The sequence below is a fragment of the Serpula lacrymans genome, assembly GCF_000218685.1.
Source record: "Serpula lacrymans var. lacrymans S7.9 unplaced genomic scaffold SERLAscaffold_9, whole genome shotgun sequence".
In the NCBI taxonomy this organism is placed as follows: domain Eukaryota; kingdom Fungi; phylum Basidiomycota; class Agaricomycetes; order Boletales; family Serpulaceae; genus Serpula; species Serpula lacrymans.
The window spans coordinates 1,990,471-2,002,435 of NW_006763298.1; the positions used below are offsets into that span (position 1 = coordinate 1,990,471).

General features: G+C 41.2%; 1 protein-coding gene across 1 annotated transcript; it reads left to right on the forward strand.

Annotated features, from left to right (window-relative positions):
• Positions 1-9,384: 9,384 nt before the first annotated feature.
• Positions 9,385-11,043, forward strand: SERLADRAFT_416689 (uncharacterized protein; the record flags this gene model as incomplete). Its single annotated transcript, XM_007320498.1, has 4 exons — positions 9,385-9,555; positions 9,617-9,857; positions 10,010-10,371; positions 10,449-11,043. The coding sequence occupies 4 exons, from the start codon at positions 9,385-9,387 to the stop codon at positions 10,695-10,697; spliced, it is 1,023 nt and encodes a 340-aa protein (XP_007320560.1).
• Between the last annotated feature and the right edge of the window lie 922 nt (positions 11,044-11,965).

Here is an 11,965-nt window from a genome sequence, read left to right on the forward strand (position 1 = left end):
CTACACCATCCAATCACATGCTGACCGATCCATGACTCGCACTATCACAATCAATCAACTGGAACTATTGATCAACTATGTACACAAAAAATGGATCTTTGCAAAAACTAACACTGTGATGAAACTAGCCATCCAGAACAACATTGGGAAAAAGATAATGGAACTACCCGAGATGTACAAACAGTTCTCACAGGTTTTTGACAAGAAAGCATTGGAAAGACTACCCAAAAGAAGGGTTTACAATCACGCGATAAACCTTAAATTTGAACCTAGGGGCTACAAATTCTATCCTCTATAGCCTAAGGAAAGCACGGCACTTAAAGGATTCCTAAACGACAACCTCAGAAAGGGGTACATCAGACCAAGCAAATCTATAATGGTGTCCCCCTTCTTCTACATAGACAAAAAGGATGGATCATTAAGACCCTGCCAAGACTACCATCAGCTCAACAAACAAACAATCAGAGGTTCTTACCCACTTCCCATGATAAAGACTCGCCTTTGCGCCACACAGGCACAGTGCCACGTGGAATAGTCATTAATATTGCCTTTTTCGAACTTGTGGCTGATCAGCATCACCTCTATTAGGCAATCCAGTCACGCTCACCTTTGCTTTTCCATTTGGTACTTTCGGCATTTCGGCATTTCGGCAAATTTTTGTGTCGCCACTGGCTACACATTGCATTGCGCCCTTGCTTTTGTCGTTTCCCTTACTCCCCTTCCTTTGCCTAGCCCCACCATGGGCCCCTTCCTCTCCTTTTTATTCTCACCTGACGGTCGTTTCTGGATCCCCATTCTAATCCACTTTTTTGTCACCTCCACCCTCCTCCTCCTCATCTTATTTGCACCCCCACTATTTCTGATGTCACCACTTCCTATCCGCTTCCGTCGCCGATCCGTTGACTACCTCGTGCCACTGCTGATATCAGCAAAGCCCCGGCGGCCGGTTCAAATAGGGCAACAGGTCCATCTTCATGACGTCGATCTACCATCATATACTATCAAAACATCGGTCGCTCGTCTTGCCTGGTTGGAGCATGGGTGGGTAATTTTTGAGCTGGAGAAGGTTCATCCCCTTGCATCGCCTATGTTCATCGCTGTCCCATTCACTTGGGTACACTTATCTTTTGTCCATTGTCTTCGCTACAGCTACACCTACCACACGCTGCCTGGGACTCACTTGTTCCAAATTGGAACTACTCCTCTCCCTCCCTCGTTTGATCAGGTGGTCCAACACAACCAGTCCATTGGTAAGGCCATGGAACTGTTGGATTTGGACTAGGTGGTGGACCGGTGGCTCCAGTTTCTTTTTCTTCAGCAAAACATTCATTTACAGTGCGATTACTTTTGATTTTTGAATCATTTTTATGGACACATATTTTCTTAGAATGCCTGACTGACAATAAAGGAACTGTGTTGATACTGATAGTGTTTTGCCTTGCCCTTTTTTTACTGCATCTTCCCATGACATCATGATTTTCCTGCTCTCTTTTTGCTATTGGACTTTACTTTATGGCTGTACAAACCTGTGACATTACTCACAGCATTCATTGTTCTATCCCTTTCTTTTCCTTTTTTTGACAATCTTATCCTGTACTACCTACACAGGATTCGTCAGCGTACATTCCTTCCTTCATGTTCTTTCTCATTCTTTTTGCACAGCTATACTGTGCATAGCCTACTTTTCTTTTACTATATAAACCCCTGTATTTTACCTTGTAAAAAAAAAGGAACTCCAATCCAGACTTCTTCTCTACTCTCAAGTTCACTACTCTGCTACTTGTGATCCAGTGTGGTCACAACACTTCCCACTGCTACCACTGTCAACTGCTGTCATCGTCACTTGTCGCTTTTGAAAGTGATTGTCATCCCTTTCGATTAGAGTCCTTCTGAGCACTACAGTCTGTGCGTCAGGAGCCTGCTATCACTGGGAACCTTGTCACCTCGTCATCCTCGTTGTTCTCAAACCTACCTTGTGCTACAATTAGCAAGGTAGTGCTCATGTATACTTGTCACTAAGCCCCTATCTTCTATAAATTCAACTATCCCTCCTCCTCAAAACCCACACTCATACATCTCTGGGTTTTACTTTGAAGGATTGTTATACGTACCACCCCACAAACAACCAGACCACTCCACTGTTCTAGGAGGCAAAGCCCATAAACAAGTTCCCTGGAATCTGGGAGGATTGTGTGTTAGTTTGTTTTTGTGTGTGGTTTTCTAACAGCAGTTCTCATCATCAACACTGACCTCATAGACAAATTATGAGGAGCATCACATTTCACAAAACTGGACCTACATTGGGGGTACAACAACATAAGGATAAATTCAGAAGACGAATGGAAGGCAGCTTTCAAAACACAAAAGGGACTCTTCAAACCAACAGTCATATTCTTCGGCATGTGCAACTCTTCAGCTACCTTCCAACACATGATGAACAACTTGTTCACAGATATGATAGACAAAGGATGGCTTATCATATATATGGATAACATGCTTATATTCAGCAAAGGAGCAGAAGAACACATAATACAGACAAAACAGGTATTGCAACGCCTACTAGAAAACAACCTATATCTTAAACTGGAGAAATGCACCTTCAATGTAGCCGAAATAGAGTATCTTGGCATGATTGTCCGTCAGAACCAAGTGCAAATGGACCCAGTAAAATAAGCAGGGATTCAAAATTGGCCTACACCATCCGACATCCACGAGGTTCAAAAGTTCCTCAGATTTGGCAACTTCTACCACAAATTCATCGGTCACTACTTGGAACTCACAAAACCACTCAATGCCTTACTAGAGAAAGGGAAACTTTGGAACTGGACAAAGGCTGAAAAAGATGCATTTGCACAACTGAAGCACCGTTTCAGTAAATTGCCGGTTACCCAGATACCGGATCCAAAGACACCATTGCAGATTGCAGCAGACGCATCCAAACATGCAACTGGAGCGGTGTTAAACCAACCCGATGACAATGGAGTATGGCATTCATGTGCCTTCTTCCTCAAAACTCTATCCCCAGCCAAAAAAAACTACCAACTATATGACAAGGAACTACTTGCCATAATCAGAGGACTCAAAGAATGGAAACATTACATCTTAGGCAGTGCCCACATGGTAGAGATACTAACTGATCACAAAAATCTCACGTACTGGCAAGAAGCCAGAAAATTGACACCACAGCAAATGCGCTGGCAACTTCTACTCTCACAGTACAATTACACGCTGGAACACGCACCTGGAACACAAATGACAATTCCGGACAATCTGTCCAGAAGACCGGATTTATACACGGAAGACAAAGAACAAGACACACTGCTACTCCCAAAAATGGTCTTCGCTGCAGTAGCAAACACCAACCTATTTTTCACACATATACAAAACGGTTTATGTGAAGGGATTAAACTACCAATGCATTTGGATCCCAAGGATTGGACCATCAAAAACAATGACGTGTTTTACAAAGGTCGCTGTTACATTTACATTCCCACAGTAACCAAGAGAAAAGCATGTATTCAATGACAACACAATTTGGTAACAGCTGGACACCCGGGACAGCTAAAAACAACCCAATTAGTAACAAGACATTACTATTGGCCAGGTATGACACAGATGATCAAAGATTATGTCACTGTTACGATAACACATTTTTGGACCTTTGATTTTCATTCTCCTCGTTAACCTTTTTTATAGTTTTCACACATGGTGCCATGCGGCACTTTCCTTTTTGTTCAAACTCCTTTTTCTTGCGCCGCATTGCCTTCCTTCTTATTTTAGATACAAGTATCTCACACAGTGGAGCTGGTCACACAGGCTGTGCCCATGATATCACCAGCCACTGCTTTCATCAACTGTACAGTACACATGTATAAATAGCTTGTAGTAGTATAAATACCCCAATATATCAAGGAGACTCCTCAGTGAGTCCTCCTGTTGTATCCTCACAACTAACTTGTTGAAGCCTAGAAGGGTAACCACTCCCTCATCATCCTCTCTATAGCTTGTCTGAGTTGTGCACCAGAGTAACCATAAGACTGTCATATCTGTTGCTTAATGTGCAATATGCCAACAAAGCAAGGCAATTACCAACCCAACCAAAATACCCATCCAACCAATTTGGGGCCCAAAAACTACAGAACCATTCAAGAACCTTTTGGTTGACTTCATCACAGATCTACCTGAAAGCAACAGATATGACAGTCTTATGGTTGTGGTGGACCACGGCCTTACAAAGGGGGGAATACTATCACCCTGCAAGAAAACCATTGATGCATTAGGAATGGCTAAACTATTTCATCAACACATGTTCAAAAGATTTGGATTACATGATAAACTCATATCGGATAGAGGCCCGCAATTTGCATCAGAAGTGACCAAAGAATTGGCTAGACGGAGTTAACCTTTTAACCGCATATCACCCCCAATCAGACGGAGAAACTGAAAGGGTAAACCAGGAGATAGAAATGTACTTACAGATGTTCTGCAACAATTTACCACACAATTGGACAGAATATCTCACAACAGCAGAATTCTGCCACAATTATAGACCACATTTGGCACAAAACGGATCCCCATTCTACCTCATGATGGGATACCACCCTAGGGATCTCCCCACAATGCCAATAACAACCAACATACCGGCAGTAAACAAAAGACAATCCAACCTCCTCAAAGCCAGGACCGTAGCCTTACAAGCTCACGAACTAGCGAACACGCATGTAAAAATACTCATCTGTTACCCATGTTTACAATTGGACAAAAGGTTTGGTTAGAAACAACTAACCTAAAGAAGAAAGGAACACCCTATCAAAAGTTCAGTTGGAAAAGAGAAGGACCATTTATCATCCTCGAAAAAGTATCACTGGTTCACTACTGACTAGAACTCCCAGACACGTGGAAAATCCATCCCATATTCCACGCCACTCTTCTGACCCAGTACAAACAAACCAAAGTCCATGGAGAAAACTACATAAGACCACCGGCAGAGATAATCAATGATCAAGAAGAATACAAAGTAGAAACCATTCTATACAACAAAAAGAATAGATTGGGATACCTATATTTAGTCAAATAGAAGGATTACCCATCGGCCAAAAACTCATGGGAAGAAAAAGCAAACCTACAGAATGCATCCGAGATCCTGAGCAAATATAAAAAGAGACACAAATTGTGAAGCATACAAACAGGATCCCCTCCTACACACTCTTACCAAAATAACAACCATGTCCCAAACCACCCCCATTGACCAACAAACCCTTCCTCCCCACTTCCCTCCTTACCTCACTGAACCACAGGTACTCACAGAAGCACAATGGGTGCACCACCTCCGTGAACAAACCAATATTGTCAACACCACCAAACTGATGTCAGATAGGTGCGCCTACTTTTATCTCTTTCACCAGTCTAACATTACATACCCTACTGCCACATACCCACTGGATACATTTCATCGCTGGCTAAATACACTCCTTGTTTCCGATGAACTATACACAGTGCCGTTTGAAAAATATGGTGAACCAATATAGATAGTGGCCTTCATAAACATGAACCACGCAATCATGGATATAAGGATGCATAGTTACATCCCCAAGCATCAATTTGGCATAAGGGTATCTATCAGGGTGTTGGGCTGAACTTGCGGTACAGGTGGTGATCTTGGCAAGACAGGGTTTGTAACAACCAAGACTTAGTTACTCTGGCGCACACAAGAACACACTATAAAGGTAGTGATGAGGGAGTGGTTACCCCTTAAGCTGCAGAGAGTTTGTTGGTATACAACAGGAGGACTCGCTGAGGAGTCTCCTTGATCTATTGGGGTATTTATACTAATACAGAGTGTTTGTACCTATGTACTGTATAGTTGATAAAATTAGTGGCTGATGATGTCAGAGGGTGCAGCCCGTGTGACCAGCTCCACTGTGTGAGAGAGTTTGTGTCTAAAAGAAGAATAAAGGCTGCGCTGCACGAGAAGGTGGAGTTAAAAGTGCCTCATGGCACGGAGTGTGAACTATAGTAAAAGGTTAAAGCAGAGAATGAAAATCAAAGGAAAGGTCCAAAAATAGTGTTTATCGTAACAGGGTTTATAATGCATTGTTGTATAAAGACAGCACCTAAGCTGTATTTCAGACGTCTAGGGTTTGTCAGTAAGAGATACTGAAATATATTCAGTTGCATCTACTCACATCTTGGGTCGGTGGCTGGAATACACAATGGTTAGGCATTGCGTTTAGTTAGGTACAGTGGTGGGATTGACAATGATGGTGCACACCTGTGAGATGGAGCATTTGAATCTTTGCACTTGTTGCGCTGGGAGAGGACAGGAAATGATACTAACAAAAGTGAGCTATTGTTCCTTGTTCTGTCGTAGACACACCATTTTTTGTTTTTATCCATCCGTTGTGAGTTTAGACCCGCATTCTCTATATCAGTCACAAGCAATCACCAGATGCTACTGCTTTATTGTTCACTTTTATTTTTCCCCTTGGTAAATAGGACAAACAGACACAATATCACATGCTCTTTTGTTTGTTGAACACTAATACTCAAAACATACCAATATTATTTTAGCCACCTAAGCATTGGAGAGAAATAGTATTTAAACATGTATTTGAAGCAAATGACCACTGCAAACTGTACTCAATAACCTCTCATAAGATGCACCAAACCCTCAACCAGCAAGTTGGAGACTCTTTATTACAGTTGAGGATATGCGATGACTTTGACTTTGAGGATAAGCAAGAAATACAGGATAATTTAATGGCAAACTTACAGGTAAGTTTTCTCCCATTCAAAATCAAAATCTGGAACTAATGTGATGTCAAGAATGATTTCATTGATAGTAGCAGCCATCAAGGGCTACTCAACATCCAGCAGTGCAGTGACAAATATTATGCTGTCTGTGCAACCAGATGTAATGATTTTGTTTTATGCCTCAAGGTATTTGTGTGCTAAAGATGTTGGTAGGATGATCCTATTACACTGGATATATTACAGCCATCCCCAAATACAAAGAGGATCTTTTACAAAGTAGACCAATTTGATATCCTCTGGGCTTGCTTGCGTAAAACTGTAAAAGGATGCTGTCAGTGATAAAAGGTGTTTAGAAGCCAAGGTATGTCCTAACGCAATGAATATGAGTGTTTCATTCTTGAATTTGTGCAGCTTTGACGCCATTCACAAACTATGCAAGCTGTTCATACAGACCTCCAAGCTAAGTTTGAGGCAGGCTTCATCTCCATGCTACGAGAGCAAGAGGAAAGGTATGCATAGAGGTAGGCTCGAATAAGAGAAGAAATGGCAGAACATATGAATAATATTATAGAAAATATAGAGGCCAGGACAACTAGTGGCCAAAGTGAATGGAGAATAGCTATTGAAGCACATTTTAACAAAGCATTGCTAGAAAAAGAGTAGATGCACAGGAGGAAAATTAATAAAGAGAGAGCAATGGCTGAAGAACAACTGAAGCTCGGCATAGCACAGATGGAGGCAGAAAAGACAGCTACAGTTGCCAATCTCACAGAAGCTCAAGCAGCACTTCAGGCAGCCAAAATTTTGGGGCTCTTAGCTTGATTATAATCTCCAAACCAACAGGGCTAGTAGCCTCCTGGAGCATGGTACAACTACATGGGACATCCAAAAAACCTAATGGGACATCCCATTGGACTATGTAGGATATCCCAATGGGACATCTGAGATGGACCAATGGTCCAAATTTCATCCATTAATCATAGAGGTGTTTGGGGTCCATACAACAAAACTCTTCAGAATATAGCTGCAGAGTCACCAATGCTGCCAGTGGCAGCTACAGTGGTATGTATATGCAAATATCATCTTTCCAGGGAAACTAAGTCTGCATACATCCTAATATATATCCTGCACCATAGCTATCAAATCTATTAATTTTCAATGACTAAGATGCTTGCCATTGCTTATGACGCTTGGTTGTGAGATGTATGTGAAAACTAATTCCCTCCATATTGGGTGGATATATATGAGCCAATCTAACCACTGTTGTTTCATAGGATCTGATCCTGTGCTTGGTACTTCTGCGGGTCTTGGGAAATTCACTAAGATTATGTGCTTGTCACACAAGATGGCTGAAAAACACCAACCCAGGTCTTCAGAAGGAGTCTCCATATCTAGTTGTATGTGTCACAAAACAAAACAAAACAAAACAAAACTCTTCCTTTTAAGGCATGCCTTCTGCAATATTCCAAGCCAATTCTCAAAAGGTCCACAATAGCACTACTGGATTTTGATCTCAGGTTCATCCACACTCTGCTGCAACATTACATGATGCTACATTGACATGTTCACTGTAGTCTGTGACATGTGACAAATTCCAAATTCCAGATAGGCCTAGTCTGGGCTCAGTTCACCATGTACTGGTTTCTGCCTTGGAACATCTTGTCACTATCTTAGATTATTTAGACTTGACCTCTTTGTGACTGTCACACCAAATGTGTTCAGTTGATTATTGTTGCAGTAACACAATGACAAATATGAGGTCAAAATTCAATAGTAGTTTTCAAGATTTAGATTGTTATATATGAAAAGTAAGATACTGTTATAATATTATTAAGATCTGGTGTTGCATCACATGGTTTGTTTGATTTGTGTATTTGTTGAGTATGCTGATAAGGGACAAACCTATTTTATGATTATCACTATGGTCATAAAGCTCAGGAGCCAATTCAGAGTATCATAAATTGAACTTGTTACTGAATGTGGCATAATAATGCATATTTGTCCTATTATATATGGTATGACCAATTTAAGGTTGTAATAAACAGTAATATCATTTTAGGTATCTTTGATCACATGATGATATGGTAAATCCTTCCCTTTGCATTAATAGACAAACAAAGATTATTGTTCTTTCTATCCTATAGCTTGTAAGATGTATTAAAATTATTGCATCTTTACAATATAAAGTGTATGGCATAGAAATATATACCCATTTATATCTTCAATCAGACTTGTAAGTAACACATATCTGCCATAGAATAAATTGTTATAGGGACCCCAGGCATCTTTGTGATTAATAGGATATCCCAATGAAAGTAGAACCATTGGTCTATCCCAGATGTCCCATTGGGATATCCTACATAGTCCAATGGGATGTTCTATTAGGCTTTTTGGATGTCCTATGTAGTTGTCCCAAAGGACGTGGTAGACCATGCTCCAGGGGGCTACTAGCCCTATTGGTTTGGAGATTATGATCAAGCTAAGAGCTTCAAAATTTTGGCTGCCTGAAGTGTCAAGCAGCTTGTGCAGAAAGAGGTACTGTCTTGCTTGCCTATCACATTAAGAGATTCATACTTATGTGGGGAGAAGAGAAATAAGACGAGGCATGCTGACCTGAGTAACACCTCCAAGATGCACAATAGTGGTAGTCAGACCCAGGAAGCAACCAAAGGTTCCAACGTAATGGATCCACAATCTACTGCACGCTCTTTTCAATCAACTCCCCAAAGCCGTGTAATGACTCGTGTATTGAGGAAGCATCATAGACAATCTGCAAGAACAACATTGGTAGCGCACAAAGTTGTGAGTAGAAGGGTAAATATTGTATATTTGTCACTCACAATGAAAGGAAAAGGGGTTACAGGGACCTCCGGGGCTTGATGCCAATACAGGGCCTTCATTGTCTCCCGGACCAGGAGAGTCAATCCCAGAGAACAACAAGGATGATGCAAGGTTCATCAGCATGATGGAAGTGGCAATGCTTTGGGCATTCCCCGGTCTGGCCTCTCTTGCACAGAGTGTACAGAGCCTACATAATCAGAGTGGTTCTCCACACTACTGCCAACAGAAACAGAAACCGGCAGAAATCAAACAGTTCAAAAATAGTGAGGAGCTACATATATAATATATGGTCAGTCAGTGAATACAACACAACCTAGGACAAAGCTTACAATAAAATAGAGGCTGCTGTGGCATTTGTTCAAGTCTAAGTTTGATGTTGGCCAGGACAAAGAATTTGCTGTACACAATTCTGCAGTCAGAAGCGATGTACTTGCGTATAACAGAGGTGATGAAAACACTACTGGGCCCAACAGAGAAGACATACACTTTGATATGAGGGGAGACATGGGTTCTGAATGGAACAAGAAGATATTCCAATATCTTCTTGAATACCTGAAGCAAGCAAAAGACAAATGGTGTCTTCCAGAAGCTCCAGACAGCTATTCAGAAGATTTGATTATTGATAAATTTAATAGGGTTAAATTGTACTGGAAAGCAGCTCAATGGCAAGTCAATTTGAATGATGAAGTGGAAACATGGCAGGAAGTTAAGAAGAGGTTGATTACACAACAGGAGGATAGGTTGAACCAAGCAAGACAAAGGGAAAGACAAAGTAATGTAAGCCCATTATTTGCTCTTGGGAACAGTTGACTGAGATCTCATAGAAATTTAAACGTTGAAAACAAACATTGGAGATGGTTATCAAAACCAAGAAGCATAGCGGTGCACTAGACACTATAATATGGGAATGGCTGAAAGACATGATTGATTGTCTGGAAGAGGACATTATGAGCTCAGAAGAGAGCAATGTGGAGAGGGATGACGAGGGAATGGTGGAAAAAATATATAGGGTGAAGGTGATGTTTTGGCAAAGAAACATTGAGAAAGAGCTTGGAATTATCAATAATACAAGATTGCAAGATGTTAACCTTTACTTGCAGTGAGGTTCCAAGCCGGCCAAACAAAGGCAGAGCAACAAGAATCTGCTAACAAAATGCAATCCAGTTTGTACCCTTCCCAAGGTACTTTATAACAAGGATTGGCTGGATAATCAAAGTGCCAGCTATTGCAAACTGACTCTGTGGGTATCAAGGGAACAGTTCAGATGATTTGAGGTTAGTGCGCAGCGTGTAACTTGTACGTAGATGTATATACTATGGTGCCGTGAAATATCCTTATGGTTGAATGTAATGCCGCTGTCATGCACCAAAGTTGATTGGTAGCATGGACAGGTGTCAATAACGAAGAGAATATTCAAAAAGACTTGCCTTTGCACCACACAGGCATAGTGCCACGTTGCTGATGATGAGAACTGCTGTTAGAAAACCACACACAAAAACAAACTAACACACAATCCTCCCAGATTCCAGGGAACTTGTTTATGGGCTTTGCCTCCTAGAACAGTGGAGTGGTCTGGTAGTTTGTGGGGTGGTACGTATAACAATCCTTCAAAGTAAAACCCAGAGATGTATGAGTGTGGGTTTTGAGGAGGAGGGATAGTTGAATTTATAGAAGATAGGGGCTTAGTGATGAGTATACATGAGCACTACCTTGCTAATGGTAGCACAAGGTAGGTTTGAGAACAATGAGGATGACGAGGTGACGAGGTTCCCAGTGATAGCAGGCTCCTGACGCACAGACTGTAGTGCTCAGAAGGACTCTAATCGAAAGGGATAACAATAACTTCAAAAATGGGAAGTGACGATGACAGCAGTTGACAGTGGTAGCAGTGGGAAGTGTTGTGACCACACTGGATCACAAGTAGCAGAGTAGTGAACTTGAGAGTAGAGAAGAAGTCTGGATTTGAGTTCCTTTTTTTTTACAAGGTAAAATACAGGGGTTTATATAGTGAAAGAAAAGTAGGCTATGCACAGTATAGCTGTGCAAAAAGAATGAGAAAGAACATGAAGGAAGGAATGTACGCTGACAAATCCTGTGTAGGTAGTACAGGATAAGATTGTCAAAAAAAGGAAAAGAAAGGGATAGAACAATGAATGCTGTGAGTAATGTCACAGGTTTGTACAGCCATAAAGTAAAGTCCAATAGCAAAAAGAGAGCAGGAAAATCATGATGTCATGGGAAGATGCAGTAAAAAAAGGGCAAGGCAAAACACTATCAGTATCAACACAGTTCCTTTATTGTCAGTCAGGCATTCTAAGAAAATATGTGTCCATAAAAATGATTCAAAAATCAAAAGTAATCGCACTGTAAA